We start from the raw sequence: 20,028 nt of genomic DNA on the forward strand, positions 1-20,028 counted from the left end.
CCGCACAGCACAGCCTGGCACCGAGCCAGAGAGTGCGGATTGGACAGCAACAAGCCTGCAACTGTTTCTTTGTGCCCGCCGGAGATCTGAATCCCCAGAGATTGGATGAGTATTTAACTTCAACCAGTTGATATCAATTTAATTCCTAAGAGTTATGTACTTGTTTTGAGTATCTGATGTAGAAGTTATAACCAAGTGCATTTACGAAACGGTCTTAATGAATGATATACTGAACGTATGTCTTCTTGATGTGTAACACTTTGTAACTAACTGAATATATACCTTTTGTATTCTGATAACCGTCTCGATAAGATCTGTTAGTTTTATATGCATATTCTATGCATTAATAAATGTATCCTCGTGTATTAGTACCTGTGTGTGTGCGTTGTTTGAGTTATGTCGCATGGTTGGACTCTAAAGCCATCAAAAGAATCAACTTTGTGATTTACTGCTACAATTAATAATTGTCTCAGTAAATGCCCAAACCCTACAAAACTGGTGCCTTCAGAGAGCCACTATGATTACATATTTGGCGTCCCTGAGCCGGTTTTCCTACATCAGTAAACAGGATATTTCCATTTTTCATTATTTTTTGTTACACAATCAAAAATTTTTGAATTGTTGTACATGTTGTGTGAATCAAGGGAAGAAAATATCATTTCAATGCATTAAAAATTCTGTTCCTAACACAACACTCTTTGGATTTGTTCAGAGGGGAGGGGAGAGAGAACACTTTCTGAAAACACTTAATTTTAAGATTTCACAAAAAAGGACACTTGGGAACCATTTTTTTCTTTCTTGGTTATTCGCCATTGGAAAGAATTAAGAAGCTACCAGAAAACATGCCCAAAATCAAATGCAAGGTCTGCGATTTCTCTGCAGTGAAAAGGTTGCAATTTGGATTCATCACAGCCTGTGATGTCTGGGTGTGATACTCATAAAGCATGTCTTCCAAGGAGTTTACCTTGTATAAGGCCCATTAGTCCGTAGAGGAACAATCGTGAGTCTCGCAGCTTTTTCCATTCACTTTGGTCCTGCACCTGCTTAGCCTCAGTGGTCCAGGTGCTCAGCAGCCAGTTCTGACCCACAGACACCAGGTTCTGACCCACGTAGGCACCAACAGTCAACAGAACCCAGAACCACCCAAATGACTGCAGGTACTTTATAATAACTGATCTTTTCACCTAAATGGAAAGGTATTGATGGTTAAATATAAACATATTAAACATTACCTTAGAAGGTTCCAAGGTATTGAAGTAAAGGAACAAAGGCAACTGTAAGACAATAATCATTTAAATGGCTTAAACAGACTCTATTGATCACTTTTAACTGCTTCATTTTGAGATGGCTAAAAGGAATGTATTTGCACATACCAGATTAAAAACAGTTATAAAAAATAAAAAAATAATGGTACATGAACCGGAACAAAATCTGTTTTAGATTGCTAGACAACTCTTACAAAAAGTGTAATGAAGCTCAACTGTGTGCATGTGTGTTTTCAGCTTACACTTCATTTAAACATGTATTTCTTTTATTTCAGTTCTTTTCACTCCCCAGGATATCCAAAAATCCACTATCATATAATAAAGGCACATTATTAGTAGTTCTATTACAACATGCATTAGTAATACAGCTAGCTACTAATAAAGACAGACATTAAACTCCATTACTAATAAAATACATTTTGTTGCAATTGCGGCGCATTAGTTTAGCATAGAGCTGCTTGTTAACTACAGGTTGAAATCTAGTTAGTATGCTGCTTTTCGTTCATTGCATTTGAACCTTTATAATAATAATAAACTTTATTTTACATAGCGCCTATAAAGGTGGCTTCTCAAAGTGCTTTACAGAATGACAACAACAATAAATAAAAAGAATACACAAGATAAAACACCATTACAATATATAGAGGAGACCGTGGATGGTGGTACTAAGAAAAGCAGAGGAGTGAAGAATGGAACCAGTTAAGTAAAGGCTCTTCTAAAGAAGAAGATTTTGAGTCTGGATTTGAAGGAGTTTAGAGAAGGTGACTCTCTGATATCCTTGGGCAGAGAGTTCCAGAGCTTGGAGGCATAACAGAAGAAGGACCTGTCACCCATACAATGTTGACGGGGTTGGGGGACAGTAAGGAGACCAGAATTAGAAGAACGAAGGTTGCAGGGTGGGGAGTAGGGCGATAAAAGTTCAGACAGGTACTGAGGTGACAAGCCATTGTAATGGAAAGTTACTGAGAAAAGGTGTTTTATCCTAAAAATGTTGTTTACGGACAGAGCTGTGCTGCAGAAGCAGCTGGATACTTAGAACAAAGTATGGGTTGGGTGATAGCACCCAACTCGTCAAGGGCACGAGATGTTTTAATAATGTTTATCTCTGCTGCTTGAAGAAGGGAGCATGAGAAACTATTTGAATAACTGCTCTTCTTTACTAAAAGCAAAAACCTATAAGTAATGGAAAATTACTGCTTTGCTTGTCCTTGAAGTGTTGCATCAACAAAGGCTCTCCCTGCTTGCTTTTGAATCAGCTTTCACTTCTCTGCACAGACGGGTGATGGCTTTTTCCCATATTGCAATATGAATAAAGACCTTACTGAGTGAATGAGAATACCTCTCCTGGCTCTTCTTCGATAAAATTCCACGACACCATGAAGAGCCTTGTAGGTGAGCATGAGGATTTCAAAGTCCACATGGAATTTGACAGAAAGCCAGTGCAAGGACTCTAGGATAGGAGTAATGTGATCATTTGCACTAGACCTGGTCAGGATTCTGGCTGCTGAATTTTGGACATACTGCAGTTTATTCAAAGTAGATTTAGATACCCCAGTGAGTAGAACATTACAGTAGTCAATTCCACAGTTACAGCCACAGTTAGTGATAGCATAGGGCGTAGCCTAGCGATATTTCTGAGGTGAAAAAAAGATGTTTTGACAATATGCTGCACATGTGGGTTGAATGTTTAGCCAGAATCGAATATAACCCCAAGGTTCTTCAATTAAGATTGAAGCTCAAACACAGAACCATCTACAGCTAGGGTTACTTGACTGGCTTTACGAAGTTGATGGGGGTGCTAATAAGCATGACTTCACAAATTTTGAGTCATCCAAATTTTTATGTCAGAGATGCAATTAGATAGAATAGAGACAGCCACATCGGTGTCAGGTTTGGTATGGATGTATATTTGAGTATCATCAGCATAGAAATGATAGCTGAGGCCATGTGATCTTAAAAGCTGACCAAGTGGAAACATGTAAATGCTGAAGAGAAAGGGGCCCAGTATTGAGCCCTGAGGAACACCAGACTTAACAAGACCAAGTTCAGACCTATACCCATTAAGAGAGACAAAGTGACAGCAATCAGTGAGGAAAGATTTGAACCATTTGAGAGCAGTGTCAGAAACTCCAAACACAGTCTCAAGACGAGAAAGTAAGATGTTATGGTCAACAGTGTCAAAAGCAGCACTGAGATCAAGAAGGATGAGTATAGAAATAGAACCAGAATCAGAAGCTATTTGAAGATCGTTAGTAACTTTGACCAGGGCAGTTTCTGTGCTGTGAAGTTGGCTGAAGCCAGATTGGAGGGGTTCGAAAAGGTTATTTGCCATGAGGTGGTTATGTAACTGAAGTGTGACAGCATGTTCTAGAATTCTTGCAAGAAAGGGTAAGTTGGAGATGGGGCAAAAATTGTTAAGGTTGTTGAGAGCCATGTTAGACTTTTTTGGCTCGGGGGTAATGACAGCAGTTTTGAGGACCATTGGTACAATACCAGTGCTCAAGGATTCATGTATAATATTGAGGACAATGGAACAGAGAGAAGAGAAAGAGGACTGAAATAAATTGTTGGGAATGAGATCTAAAATAGATGTGGTGGGTTTCATATGTGTAACTAGTTTATTGAGGGATGCTGAGTCAAGAAAAGAGAAGCTGGAGATAAGGGAACCAGAAAAGTTGGATGAGGATGGAGGAGGTATGGAAATGATATGCGTAGTGGAGAGAATGTGATATTGTCGATCTTAGAACTAAAAAAATCTAAGAATATGTTGCAAAGTTGCGATCAGGCAGGTAATGTGGTGGGGCAGTTTGGCTTTAGCAAGCTTTTGATGATGGAGAAAAATGTCTGGGGTTGTTATGGTGATTTTCAATGATGTGAGAGAAGTAGATGGATCTAGCAGACTCTATATTAACCTTATATGACTAATATTTAAAAAATAACTCTTTAGAAGTTTATAGATTAATCATGCAGAATTCAGAAAATAACTCACTGTTTAGCAACAAAAGGAGTGAGGTCTCACAGACAGGTTTGAGACAAAGTAAGGAATTGTGATTAACAGACAAAAAAAAACATTGCAGAAAAAACACAACCTGACACCAATGTTCTGCTATGAATACTGTACCTGTGGCTCACACACATTATGTTGGTAAAAGAAATCTAAAGCAGATGCTTATTTTGCAATTTTCAGTGTCTCCCAAGTGATTCATTTTCTCAACAACAACAAAAACCACCAGAAAGATACAAAAATAGTAAAATAAATTTAAATTTTGCTTGATTTTCACATATAAATATAAAAATAGATATTTTTTGTTGTACCCTTTTAGCCCATCTATCCTAAGTGTTAGCACCCTATTGATCCAAGAATTTCATTCAGTGGTTTCTTGAAAGAATCTAGGGTATCATCTTTGGTTGGGATTTCTAATGGTTTTCAATAAAGAATTCTGTGGTGTTAAAATGTGACAATAAAGAGAGAGATGACATGAAGAGAGAAATTTAACTTACATTTCCTGTTGCAACAACTTCTTTTTTCATCAAACATTGAGCAGGGGTTTGATGAAGATGCCTAACATACAAAAACGTTAGGAAATCAACAATCACATTTTATAAACATGATTATACTTTATCTTCTGGGGAAAATCTAAATTTACCGAAACTGTATAATTTATCAGCACAATCAGGCAGTGCATTTTGCACATTCAGCAAGATTACTATTAAACGTACTGTGTTAATTCATATACTGGACAGGTATATCAATTTCAAACCAATGAGACAATAAATATTTACATAGTAAAATCTAGAAGTTTTCTGTGAAGTATGGACCTGGATGGATTCTAGGAAATGTCTGTTCATCAATACATTCTCTATAGAAATTATATCGATTATTGAGTAAATAATTTAAAAAAGGAAGTGGGTTATTACTTTATCTTTATTTTTCTCTTGTGAATGTTAGATTACAATATTTATTATTTAATTATTTATTCGGATCTATTGGTAATTTTATTTAAAATTGGTTCAATTTGCCATCACACTTCAAAGTTTTAACCTTTTTATGGATACATGCTGAAATATATTTCACACATACTGTCTTTAAAATCATACGCCATCATGCTATATTTACTGTATATACAGTATATTTATACAGTATACCCTCAGTTAATTGTATGCTTTTGGTTCGGCATATCTGTGGATATTACTTTGTGCATGTGGCATGTTGGGAAAGTAGTTTTTGTTCATGTTTTAAGACTACAGTACATGCACGGAATGCAAGGAATGACGAGTGTTTTTATAAAACAGGCCATTTGATTGCTGATTGCCTTATGTCAAAACCCAACAAAGAATGAATTGAAGAAGACTGCTGACGACTGTAAATTCAGCCCCATCCCCAAAGCAAAACAGCCTATTTCAAATAATAAAAACAGTGGGACCTAACACCCCCACCCTTTGTGACAAATATAATGTTTATTAAAGAAGTCCAAGAAGGGAGCTGCATTGCATGAGTTGGAAGGGAATGGAACATGTGAAGGTTAATTCCACGCTGAAAGGAAAAGAAAAGAGACTGGTGATAGATTTCAGGAGGAACAGGATTTAACCTACTCCTTTCTACATCCATGGGAGTGGCCTGGAAATAGTGGACTCATACAAGTACATGGGAGTGCACATCGACGATAGATTGGAATGGTCTAAGAACACCTAGGCCATCTTCAAAGAGGGTCAGAGCCAACTTTACTTCTTTAGGAGGCTCAGGTCCTTTAACATGTGTAGTAAGATGCTCCATATGTTCTATCAGTTGGTTGTGGTGAGTGCCATTTTCTATGTGGTGGTGTGCTGGGGCTCTGGGATTAGAGCAGGGGATGCTAACAGTCTGAGCAAGCTCATCAAAAGAGCAAGCTCTATCATTGGGTCTGACCTGAACCCCCTGGAGGTAGCGGCTGAGAGGAGATAGGTGTCCAAATTAATGACCATCATGGACAATGTTGCCCATCCCCTCTATGACATGCTTGTGAGAATGAAGACCACGTACAGCAATAAGCTGTTCCAACCACAGTGCGAGAGGGAGCACTACAGAAGGTTATTCTTGCCTTCTGCCATAAGACTGTACAACTCATCCACAATGTGTCTGGGCACGGGGAAGATATAATATATAATATAATATATGCTAGGGACTTGTGCAATATATTTTTATATTTATATATTTTATATTTATATTTATAATATATTATATTATATATTTATATTACATATTTATATTTATAAAGTGCATTATAACTTTTTTGTGTACTGTTCTGTTTTTTGTATATTCTGTACTGTGAGCAACGTTTTTAGTGCACTTTTCACTGACTGTATTGTATGAATTGTATTGTTTCATTACACTATGCTATGTTGACTGTGCTAAGCTGCTTTTGCACAGCAATTTCCCCCACGGGATCAATAAGATATCTATTACTTGTTCCTTTACAGCCTACACCTGCTGACGCAGCTATCCACCTTAAGTATAAATGGATAACATGACAACATGAATGAACATGTATGAGTTGGCAAACATGAATACTGTCAATGGCAGGAATAAAAACTAGTTCTACTGTGTGAGAACACAGGTCTACAACAGCACTTAAATCAAATTTGTATATATATACAGATGCAGCCATTCAAAATGCAGACGATACCGCATTATTTTGCGGTGCCCTTCACGCAGTCTACCGCGAGTTACCGGTAAATACCGCTAGTTACCGTAAATTCTCCTATAATACCGCAAGTAAAATAATAGTATCCGGAATTTCCGCAAGGTGGAGCTAATAAAGCTCAAACTCTCATGTTTGAGCTGTCGCCATCAAAGTCTTTAAAGAAGATATTACTAATAGTATTAATAATGAATGACCTTGGACAAGCTGTAAACTCAAAATATTGCCCTGGTCCACATTATATTTTTCATTGACTGTCTTTGTAAAAGTAACACCACAGCATTTTGCAATCACACATTTGTTTCCAATCATGCAAAGTACAGTAATTTTTGAGAATCGATTCACCATGCGTTTCACATGCTAATAAAAGAGATTGATTTAGGAACATAAACATATTACCGTATGCAAACTGTACTGTATACAGTATGTATATGTATATTTAATGTCTTAACTGTGCCCGTTTAAGTATTGAATATTTATATGGAATTTTACCACTGAAAGGAAATCTTAGTACCTGAGCATAAAAAGAATAGGAGCATACTGTAACACGTGTGAAGGCCATAAACGATATTAATTTTGGAACTTAAACATACAGTATATGGCTGGTCTAGTTACTTTAAAGAAAACATACACACCAGTATTCCATTTCTCCCTAAACATTTTAAGCATCGAAGTCTTTAACTAACGTGATACTGGAGTCAACAAGCATACTTTTAGAATTTGATTAAAAGGGAATATAATATGGAATCGCGTATCTAAAGAAATTAATAACGATATAATTATATTCATGTTGCAAAAAAACTGCAACGGACATAAAAACTCCCTTGCTTTTAACAGAGCGTTCCATAATTTCTAACTACAAAAATTATTTAAACTGCGACACTTATCAGTCAACCAGAGCTCGAAATATCACAAGGATCCCCAAGAGCACAGCAAAGACTGTATTAAAAGAATCGCGTATCTAAAGAAATTAATAAGATAAAATTATATTTGTGTACTGCGACAGGGCTGTTTCGCCTCTCTCTTCATGCAACTTCCCTTGTAGCCCACTGGTCTACGTGCCTGATTATCAACTTACGGGTTGTGTGTTCAAATCCAGCTGGTGCTGTGACTTTTCTTTTAACAAACATTTCTTCAAAAAAATAGAATAGCAATATTATGGACAATCAATTGACTTTTATATTTCAAAATATCACAACATGATCGAATCTAAGTCATTTTTGATAACAATGAATAGTCACCTTCTTCCCTTCTGACAACGGTCCCTGCTTCTGCTTCCTGCTTCTATTGTGTGTGCGTTGGGGGGGGGATCCCTTCAGATCTCCCTTCAGATTTAAAAGGTTAATAATCATATCTTCGGTGTCACATCTTACCAGTGAAGCTGATCTTTTGCTGCCTGGGTGGGTCAACTATCACAAAGCTTTAGGGAACCTAACATTTATATATCAACAAATTATAGATTTGGAATTAGAGTAAATTTTTATAGAGAAATGGAGGCTGGACAGTATGCGTTACAATATAAACATTTATATTGATTTAAATCGCGTTTTGATTTAAATCGCAAACACGTGTTTAGTTATATGTGTTTTTTTTAATCATAATCAGACAAATGCAACATAAATTGATACAGTATCTTTGTCTTCGAAGTATCTTAATAAACTTTCAGCATAGCTTTCTCCCCGTTTAGATTTATTTTTCTTGGGATTTTGGGATCAAACGTGGAAGGATTAGATTGTAATTGTTTTTATTTTTCAAATACGTTTTAGAAAAGTGTAATTTATACCTGCCCAGACTGTACGCCCGCTTCACTGTGGGACAGCCACACTGGTCGGCGGCCTTCCTAAACCCCGCCCTGACCACTTTCACTCCTGTCCTGCTCTTCCCCGCGCACCCCAGCCGGGAGTTCTTCGGCCTCTGCCCGGGACGAATGTATATTTAGATATTTACACCCGGCGCGGCACCGAGGGAGTGTCTGCATTTATAACTTTATAGCAATATGAAGCATCTCCTTTTACTTTTAAGTCCCTTAAATACATTGAGCACAGCTTTCTCACCACTTAGATTACTTTTTGATACCATCCTTACACAAAGCAGAAACTTCTTGTATTTTCCGATGACATACAGTACAAGTGGAAAAATTACAGATTTTAATCGTCTTTAATTTTGTTACGTTATATGTTTTAGGAACGTTTCATCTATACAAACACCACAAAACTATTCTCGATTGTATTTCTGAATGTTATGTTACACCTACAGTAGTTCACTGCTTTAAATACATCGAATTAAGAAAGTTAGGTGTAGCACTTTAGATCTTTTTTTCTGAACCAGGGAAAATCTGATCATGTTTCTCTATAACAATAATAAAAAACCTTATTTTACATATCACCTTTAAAAGTGGTATCTCAAAGCAATACAGTAGATGTAAACCACAGATTACAAGGTAAATACCCAGACAAACACAAACGCATTTTTAATAAAATGCTTTTATTCATTCAGCAGAGAGAGAGAGAGACATCCAGCAGAGAGAGACACACACAGGTTTTCATTGACAAAAAGTAATTGTTTTTTTTACATTCCTCTTGTCTAACAGGAATGTTTTGTTTGTGGACAGACTGTTAGACTAGAGGAAAAGAGCGCCTCCTTCTACGGAGCATTCCGTTGATCTGATCACAAATTCTTTTCCAGTCGCACGTAGGAAGGGTTGAGAATCTCCGATTCACCGTGCTACTAATGGTTTCCCGGAGATTGAAAGGCAAGTACTTTTGCCTCTGGACCCATCGAAATTTACAGACGTGGTCCACCCCCAGTAAATTTCAAAAGTCACAAGATTTCGAAACACGATGGGCGGCATAGCGCTCGGCTCTTGCTTTCCCGTCCAATGAAAGGCAGGTTCCTTTTGCCGAAGTCAGGAGACATCAGAGGCTTGCCACACCCGGACTGTTAAACCAATGCATTAGCACGTCAAAGCCCATTGAGGAGCCGGGCGCAACAATTGTTTTGTCCCTTGATTTACTGATTTGCATTAATTACAGAAATCGAGTTCCTGCTCTTTGCAGACGACCTGGTCCTGCTGTCGCCCACAGAACAGAGACTGCGGCAGAACCTGTCACTGCTGGAGCAGCACTGTCAGACCTGGGCGCTGACAGTCAATCTGGACAAGACCAGAGTTATGGTTTTCCAGACAAAAAGCCAGACCTCAGGGAAACAGGTACAAATTCACACTTAACAACAACACATTAACACCTAACAACGGGAGCAGGGCCGAATAAGGCCAGTACCCACTATTGTTAAACATACAGAAAAGAATATTAAAGTATTGGCTTTAGTATTAGCCATACAGAACATTAAAGTGCCCCTTTCCATTCAGCGGGTATCTGAGCCACTGTGTCCTATCTTCTGACAGTCGCTGTTGTGAATGTCTGTAGAGTGTATCTTATTTTGTCTGGTATTTACTTTGGTCCTTTTAACTGTTTTTCCATCTACTGTATTGCTTTGAGATGCCACTTTTTATTATTGTTATAGAGAAACATGATCAGATTTTCCCCGGTTCAGAAAAAAAGATCTAAAGTACTGTATACTAGGTTGTCACTCTTCTCATCCCCTCTCTGCTAAATGGCTTTTGAATAGAGTCACATGAAGAGAGAGGTGAAACAGCCCTACACAGCTCTGTCGCAGTACACGAATATAATTATATCTTATTAATTTCTTTAGATACGCGATTCTTTTAATACAGTCTTTGCTGTGCTCTTGAGGGTTCTTGTGATATTCCGAGCTCTGGTTGAATGATAAGTGTCGCAGTTTAAATAATTTTCGTAGTTAGAAATTATGAAACGCTCTGTTAAAAGCAAGGGAGTTTTTATGTCCGTTGCAGTAAAAGAAAATGCCTGACAAAGTAGGGCTTGGACAGATTCCAAGTGCATTTGTGCAATTTACGTTGCATTGTCCATTGTGCTGCTGTAATACAGTTTAAAATAATTCAAAGTCTAAACTGTATCAGTTTTATTTATGGGTTGCAATTTAGAAAAAGTCAAAAACCGCACTCAAAATGCAATTTTGAGCTTTCTGGCAAGAGGAGACACCCAAATTAATAATGTAACATGCCACTGTTTGTGCATGAACAAAGTTATACTGCTATTTCCTTAGATACGCGATTAAAAAAAAATAAAAAAAATGTTTGAATCCCCGGCGGAACACATTCCATAAGAATCAGCACTTTTATATATCACCTTTAAAGGTGGCTTCTCAAAACATTTTAAAAAAACAACAATAACAGCAACAAAAACAATATTGTATTTCATTACACTTTGAAAACCAAGTAATAACTTAACTATATGTGCAAACGTTTTATGATATGTCGCTGTTGTGAATGTCTGTGGAGTGTATCTTATTTGCCTGTCTGTCCTGGCTCTCTCGCTCGCCCTCCCCCCCCTCTCTCCTTCAATTCAATTAAATTCAAGGTGCTTTATTAGCATGACAGATGGGTACAATCAGTGTTGGGTATTTACTTTGCTTTGAGATTCCACTTTTAAAGGTGATATATAAAATCAAGGCTTTAACTTGCTTTAACTCCGCAAGTCTGAGTTCTCGTGTCTGTCCTATCCGAACCCGAAAGTATTACAATATGTATCTTTATAGCAGGTGGTGTACAACTTTTTAGCATAGATTACACTTTTATAAAATATGTTTAAAAAATAAAAACGATTACAATCTAATCTTTCTATGTTTGATCCCAAGATCCCAAGAAAAATAAATCTAAACGGGGAGAAAGTTATGCTGAAAGTTTATTAAGATACTTAAAAGACAAAGATATCAATTTATGTTGCATCTGTCTGATTGTGAATAAACATATATTTAAACACGCGTTTACGATTTAAATCAATATAAATGTTTATATTGTAACGGATAGGTGACTATTCATTGTTATTAAAATGACTTAAATTTGATCATGTTGTGATATTTAGAAATATAAATTTGTTTGGTGCGAGTGAGGTTTTATTTAATCTCTGACCAAGGGAAACGTTTCATTTTTTCAAAGAAATGTTTGTTAACAAAAAAAGTCATGGCTCCAGTTGGATTTGATCACAGACCGTGTGATATGGGAGTCAGGAACCTAACCCACAGCGCCACCGGTAAGGTCACATGCAGAGTGCTGAAAAAGCACTACAGAAACATTATCAACAGACAATGTACAGCATGTACTATTCTTGTGTTGCGGTACATGAATATAATTATATCATTATTAATTTCTTTAGATACGCGACTCCATATTATATTACCTTTTAATCAAATTCTAAAAGTATGCTTGTTGACTCCGGTATCTCGTTAGTTAAAGACTTCGATGCTTAAAATGTTTAGGGAGAAATGGAATACTGGTGTGTATTTTTTCTTTAAAGTACCAAGACCAGCCATATACTGTATGTTTATGTTCCAAAATTAATATCGTTTATGGCCTTCACACACGTTACAGTATGCTCCTCTTTTTTTATGCTCAGCTACTAAGATTTCCCTTCAGTGGTAAAATTCCATATAAATATTCAATACTACAACGGGCACAGTAAAGATGTTTACTGTAAATCTTTCTACGACAGACCAACGGATCACGAGTGCCCCTGTCGGTCAACCAATCACGTACCGCTTGTCATCGTGCGTCACAATGCGCGACGCCGTAGCCAATTACCTCTGGTACGTGTCTGTACCGCGCACTTTGAATGGCTGCATCTGTATATATAATCATTAAAATCCAGAATAAAAAAGTGGTATTAAAAGACCACTGAAACAAAAATGAAAAATTAGAAGTCTTACAGAGTGAAAAGTACAAAAAATTGGGAGAGTATAAGTATAATAACTGAACATCATTAATATATTAATTAATGAATAATAAATAATGAAAAATTATAAACATCCATAGCAGGTAATATTAGCTAAAGATAAAAAAGACGCTACACAGCAGTATTTTACCTTCTTCATAAACATTTTCTTCATTAACGTCTTTATCTGTGTACAGAGTGACAAATCAGAGGGGTATATTGATGGCTTAGTTTCATTGTCTCCTTTCAGTTGGGTGGGGGAAGTGAGGGGGAAACTGCGGAATACAGTTTTAGTTTCACTCTTTCTTGTCTAGAGAAGGAAAAGCTCGAATGACTTTGGAGCAATTTGCAACAATTTTTATTTTCTTTTAGATGCTACTTTGAAGTGTAAAGGAAAATGAAACTAATTGTCAATAAAATGACTACTAGGTCAGCTATATGGTTGAAATATGATAGTAATATATTTTATATATATCATACTTTGTTAATTTATGTTTTAAATGTCTAATATATAAACAATAGATTAACAATGTTAAATAAAATAATTTTCTATTAATAAATCTGTTTTTATGACATTGATGTTTATATTAATTTTATTAAATATTAACTTTACATTCATGATCTCTTAAGAGTTAGGCACCCTCTTGCCAAAAGGTTCCTTTCCAAAGGTATTTTGCACACTAACATCATTGCTACTATTCCTAACAATTGTATTTTCAATAAAATACTATATGTGAAGTAGTTAGTTTTGTATAGTGTAATTCATATGCATGTTATCATATTAGGTATCTCCTTTATTGGATGTAGGGGGGAAGGGGTTCTACCTTCTGAAGTGGAGACACTCAATCTGCGAGTAACCTGCTAAGTTTGAAAACAAAAACTCACCCATCTGACATTTTCCTAAAGACTGGGCCAACCTGCTGCTTCTTCATTTCTAGAGGAAAATGTTATGATCACACTGTTAAAACTGGCAGCACACCATCATAGAAAAGTTAAATAATTTATTGTTTTTGTCTTCAGACTATTAATGAAAGGCAAAAGTGCTCATTATTATAGTTTCTATTGCAATTGGAAAATAAATAAATGTGAGGGGTTGACACAAAGCAAATATATTTAGAAATGCCATTGACTGCAGTGCTCAGCTAACTAAGAAACAGCTGATAGTGACAGGCAGCAATGGTCAAAACAGGAAAACAGCTGAACTGCAGTTCAGTTCATATATATGTAGCTCTACTTATTAGGATTTATAAGATTATAGACAGGATTCATTGACCTGAGTAATGTAATCTCTTGGCTATCACATAACTCACACTATCATAATTCATAATCCCCCTCTATGAATTGGCTACATTACTCTGCTCTCCTCCCCACTGATAGCTGATGTGTGGTGAGCGTTCTGGCGCACTATGGCTGCCGTCGCATCATCCAGGTGGATGCTGCACATTGGTGGTGGTGGAGGGGAGTCCCCATTTCCTGTAAAGCGCTTTAAGTGGAGTGTCCAGAAAAGCGCTATATAAGTGTAAGCAATTATTAATTATTATTATCCATTATTAGAAAAAGGAAATATTGGAATTGTACACATTATTATAAACATGTATTTTTTAAGATGGCCTAAAGTACACAGCAAGTAAAGTTAAAAGGCAGGAACATACTCTCTGGACTGTGTCTTCTCTGGCCTTCAGGAACATGGCAATATGACTGCAGGAACTCTGCAGCCTTTTGCTTACTAGACAATAGGCTCTGGTAAGAGCCAATTTCAGTGATTTTCCCATTTTCCATTACCACAATCTGGTCTGCAAGCGGTAGAGCTGTGGTGTTGTGAGTCACCAACACGCGTGTCTGAAAGATAATGTGCATTATTTCACAAACTGCTAGGTTCAGACCCATCACTAAATTAACTAAACCACTTTTAACACTCTTTAGTTCCTTAGGTGCTAAAATACAGACTGATATTTTGGGCCAAAGAAACTTAATTTATTAATAATCTAGACAGCAGGACATTTTTCTGAAGCTTCTGAGAGAAGTACTGTAGTGCCCTCGCCCTGTAGTGAGGAGGAAGTGCACCTAGGCGCTCAGGGTACCACAAAGCAAGCTGGGAGTTATAACCAGGTGAAGTCTGAGGGTCCACACGATGACCAGCAGCTGACCCTGCTCATGTAAATAGACTTATGTTAGTAAAAGTGTCCTGTGCAGCTTAGTAAAGTGTGTAGTCTGTTCACTATTTACCACCCTAAACTTTTATGTAGTCCTAATTCTTCCATAGTGTTCCCTTCTCATATAAAAGTGCACAGTCCTCTTCCACCTAGGTCATACTTCATTTGGTTCTACTCACACAACTCATTAAAACTTCTCATTAACTCTTCACTCTCTTTTCATTAGTCACTAAGCAATGTCCATGCGCATCAAACTTACTAAATCTTCTCATGATCTCTACTCTTTTTGTCTCCAGGCACAATCTCCAGGCACACTAGAGTATTCAACCTGATTAACAATTGCCCAGTTCTTCATCTTTACTTTAACACTGCTAGCCACTGGAGTATTCAATTAGATTAATTCCATCTCACCCAATCAAACTGTTCACAAAATAATAATTTTAACTTAATTCTTTGCTCTTACTCTCCACCAAGCACCAGATCTTCAATAACAAGCACTAACTTTTCCCATCACAAACTTTCCTGGCTGATCTTGTTTGGCAAGCAATGCTTCTCAAAAACCAACACTTGCATCCTAGAAAAAGCAACAGTCAACTAAGTTCTCTTTGTCTTTTTTATCTCTACACACTCTGAGACTTGAGAAGTGTCCATCTTGGTTCAAGGCCACAACACCAGGCCTAGGTTTTAAGCCAGAATAGAGACTCTCAAAACACCACTTGCCACTAACTCATCGTACCTTACTCAAATGCTCCACCTGGGATTTGAATTAAATTCACCTGAAGTTAATCCACTTTCCACACTGCTTCTTTAGAAGTGAAATCCATAAAATCTATTCTTGTATAAGTCTATTGTAAATCTAAGTACTGGAGCAGTAAATCCTAAAGGTTCTACATCACTCTTGCTACTCCCAACCACTATAAATGTTTTTGCTGCCTCCTTGTTACCGAGCTATGAGTAATAACACCTGAGTTATTTAAATAACTGTCACTAATGGTCTCTGTCTAGGGTTGAGTTGTTTTGCGGACAAGGTTTGGCAACTGAAAATGTCCTGGGAAAGTCAAGATTGCGTGCAGCATTTTCTTTGGTGCTGAGCAGCTTACTTTGTTCTTTAAGAGACCTGTGGGTCCAATAACTCTGTTAAGCAACTGCTGGCCAACATGCACATCAACAGCCGAGAGGGGGTCATCCAGCAAGAAGATGTCGGCATCACTGTACACGGCCCTTGCAAGACTCACTCTCTGCTTCTGTCCACCACTCAGGTTCACTCCCTATGAACACATGAACAATACTGCATCTCAGAAAAACAGCAACAGCCACTTCATTGCATCACAGCATTCAAAAACATAGTCCTTGGAGATGTGTGCAGGCCACATGACCAAACTCAATCCTAAAGGGCAGCAGTCGTTAAGGACTTCACTTCTGTATAACAGTTAACCTTCTAATTGTAGTTTTTTATCTTCTTAGCTACTGATGGGAATAACCTCCTCAAATTAGAACGTTTAAGTTTTTAAGGGTCTGAGACTATTTCAGTAGAACCTTAGAGGAGCAAATCTGAGGAAGTCAAAAATGTTTTCATACAAGCTTTGAAGCAGTCAACAAATATCATGCCGAAAATGTTCAAATGGCCTGTTTTTCAATTTAATGACAAAAGACCAAACGCTAATGAAAATATGCAACAATGATGATAAGGAAGACTAAATTGCTTTGCATTTTTGTTTGAGAGAACTAAGGTGAGACAAAATGACTACAACTCATACTGAAATTAATTTTGCCATATGAGATTCACCATTTACACATTTACTTAATCTGGAAAATAGCAGACTCACTGTAATGTGTATAATCCCAGGGCTGTGGCTGTATGTGGATTGCACTATGCCTTGGGGCTATTACTGTGTGAGAATTGCAAGTATAAGGGGGCAATATTTCTCCCTTCTTCTCTTTTGTTTTCTAATTGTCCCTCATTTCTAGCTGGTCTTTTCCACACCTTATGTCAGTCAGGAATTCTTACCGTTTGTAAATTGACTGGTATTCAGATAAACAATTAGATGTACACACTGTACTAATTAGATAAAATATTAAAACTAGAGCACCTTGCTCAGAAAAGGAAAAGCTGCAGAAATGCAAGAAATGCTTATGATACTCCATGCCTTCTGCTGGAAGAAAAAAGATCTACAGTTTGGCAGTTCTTCATATACAGTAGGACGAGCAAACCAGGAAAAGCTACTGTTTATACAATAAGTATTGTTTATAATGAAGATAAACAGAATGTGGCTAAATTATGAGTTAAAAAATAAGCACCATATGAGTCACAGCAACCAGACACTTTTGAACTGAAAATATATCATTTTTATACATTGTAGCTAATCAACAAATTAAACAGAAAACTAGGCATGAAAACAATATTTTATAGTTGTGTGCGTATAAGGAAATTACTTTTCTTTAATCTTGGCTAGAGGTTAATGTATGTATAAGAAGTAAGTTACCCTGTTAAAAGAGTTGTGAGAGTTGGTTGAACATTGCATTTCAGCTCTTACAATATTGTAGCCTTTTTGACTGAAACATTATGCCATCAAAACGGCTAGTTATTTATTTACATTATACCAGTAGTGCAAAAAACACATGCATCACTTATCCTTTCTGGTTTTAATATTTCTTATACATTATGCAGTAATTCCCCTTCAGGGGATTATTACACCTTAGATTGTGCAACAGACTTGTGCTTTTTAACAGAATATTACCACATTAATGTTTTTAGAAATACATTTAATTATACTTTTATTATTTTTATTATACAATTAAAATCAACTACTTGAATAAAATGACTAATTCTTTTTAGTCAACCAAGTAAGTAATTATAGTCAAAATATAGTCGACTAGACTAAATTAAAAGTGGGTGACTAGAAAGTGACTATGAGTAATAGATATTTAAGTTGACTTGAGTAAGACTATGACTAAAAGTTTTTAAAAAATGGTGAATAAATTAACACAACTTTCAAGGACCTACAATTAGGAGATTTCAATTCAATTTCAGAAGCTGTCCAACACTGCTGCTTACTTACACGTTCTCCAATTTCCGTTTGGTCCCCATCAGGGAGCTGCTCCATGTCAGCAAACAGGCAACATGCCTCCAACACCAACTCATAATGGACTCTGTTCATTTCACAGCCAAACAGAATGTTGTCTTGCAGAGTTGCATTCTGAATCCAGGCATGCTGAGACACATAGGCCACAGACTCCTGAAAAAGACAAGCAGAAATAACACACCAGCCAGTGTGAACAAAGCACTGTCAATACAGATACAGCCATTCAAAATGCACGGTACAACCCCGTACCATGAAAAATTACCCCCACAAATTTACCACATTGTACCGTAGTACGTGATTTGGCTGGCACTCGTGGTGCATTGGTTGTTAGTGAAATGATTTAATCATTTAATCTCTTAATTGTGCATGTTTTAATCCACTTAATATTGAATATTTATATGGAATTTTACAGCTAAAGGGAAATTTTAGTAGCTGAGCATAAAAAGAAGAGGAGTATAAGGTGTCTGAAGGCCATAAAGGATATTAATTTAGGAACATATACATATTATGTAAACTGCATAAGGCTGGTATTCATATTTAAAAAAAAATACACACCAGTATTCCCCTTTCTGTATTTCTGTATTCTCCACAAGAGAAACTGAGAATTTAGGAATTTGTCTGTTCCAGCTCTTTCAGTGTAATAGAGGGTTGAAGAGTTTTTAAGCGTGAGAAGAGGAACTGAAAATCGTTTGGGGATTTAGATCTCTAATCTCTGAATTTTAAATTGTGTGCTGTGAGAGTTATTTTTAGGTTTAGATTCTAATATTTAAGTTAAAGTTAAATACAATGCAAAAAAGGGAGAGTGGCAAACAAAAACAGTGGCATAGGAATTACAAGACTTGGACAAGATCATTCAGTGAAATTGAAATTTAATAACGTTACGTGTTATGTGATCCACTTTGGCAGAAAACATTAAAAATTGTCTTTACACATCCAAGATTTGAGTCAGAGTTGTGGGTAGGTACACATGAAAGGATCTATGTATTTATCTAGATTCTTCTGTCCATTAACTCATTGTGGTTAGAGGAGTAAAATCTCTTCATACTAGGGAAATTAGAAAGAGAGAAAATTTGATCAAACTATACAAACTCTTAATTTAGGATTATTCCAGGGGACACTTTCACACTCTGTGAAAGAGGGCATCTTTGAAAAGAGGAAAAACTAAAATAAATGTATTTATAACACAGAATAGGAAGCCCCTTTGTACACAGAGTTGTGGGTATTTGACACATCCCAGACAAAAGATCAATTATTTGATATTTAAACTTTGGGCATGTTGTAAAAGCAACTGAACCATTTTTTTTCACTTATCTAAACAAGAAACATTGGCTAAATAACTAAATACATAGATTCTTGTTTTATTCTTTTCCATATTGTTATAATTGCTAATTGTGTTGTATATCCCCCAAGATATAAAATATCACATGAGTGTATTATTGTGTATCCTACTGTATGCAGTATTTATCTGTGTTTTCTTAACTTTTATCTATTTTCCCAACGGCAGAAAACCCAAATGAAAACCAAGGATCAGCGGGTGAAGTTGCTGAATGAAATCCTGCATGGAATTAAGGTACAGATGCAGCCATTCAAAATGCGCGGGCGATACCGCATTATTTTCCGGTTCGCTGTACGCAGTCTACCGCAAGTTACCGGTAAATACCGCGAGTTACCGGTAAATACCACTAGTTACCGTAAATTCTCCTATAATACGACAAGCAAATTAATAGTATCCGGAATTTCCGCAAGGTGGAGCTAATAAAGCTCAACCTCTCATGTTTGAGCTGTGGCCATCAAAGTCTTTAACAAAGATATTACTAATAGTATTAATAATGAATGACCTTGGACAAGCTGTAAGTGTAAACTCAAAGTATTGCCCTGGTCAACATTCTTTTTTTCATTGACCGTCTTTGTAAAAGTAACACCACAGCATTTCGCAATCACGCATTTGTTTCCAATCATGCAAAGTACAGTAATTTTTGAGAATCGATTCACCATGCCTTTCACATGCTCATAAAAGAGATTGATTTAGGAACATAAACATA

The 20,028-nt window shown here is 36.6% G+C and overlaps 1 protein-coding gene across 12 annotated transcripts in view; it reads right to left on the bottom strand.

Moving 5' to 3' along the window:
- The window catches only part of LOC148658490 (ATP-binding cassette sub-family C member 2-like), a 285,161-nt gene that overhangs the window by 110,604 nt on the left and 154,529 nt on the right, over window positions 1-20,028 (bottom strand). For all 12 annotated transcript variants that reach the window (XM_088639744.1, XM_088639741.1, XM_088639743.1 and 9 more), the window contains 6 exons: window positions 17,963-18,139; window positions 16,004-16,171; window positions 14,403-14,589; window positions 13,636-13,684; window positions 4,767-4,827; window positions 965-1,184 (listed from right to left, as the gene is read on the bottom strand). In XM_088639744.1, the coding sequence (XP_088495870.1) occupies window positions 965-1,184; window positions 4,767-4,827; window positions 13,636-13,684; window positions 14,403-14,589; window positions 16,004-16,171; window positions 17,963-18,139 (862 nt within the window). The remainder of the gene's footprint in view (window positions 1-964; window positions 1,185-4,766; window positions 4,828-13,635; window positions 13,685-14,402; window positions 14,590-16,003; window positions 16,172-17,962; window positions 18,140-20,028) is intronic.

Source organism: Lepisosteus platostomus, chromosome 7 (assembly GCF_059453375.1).
Source record: "Lepisosteus platostomus isolate fLepPlt1 chromosome 7, fLepPlt1.hap1, whole genome shotgun sequence".
Taxonomy (NCBI): domain Eukaryota; kingdom Metazoa; phylum Chordata; class Actinopteri; order Semionotiformes; family Lepisosteidae; genus Lepisosteus; species Lepisosteus platostomus.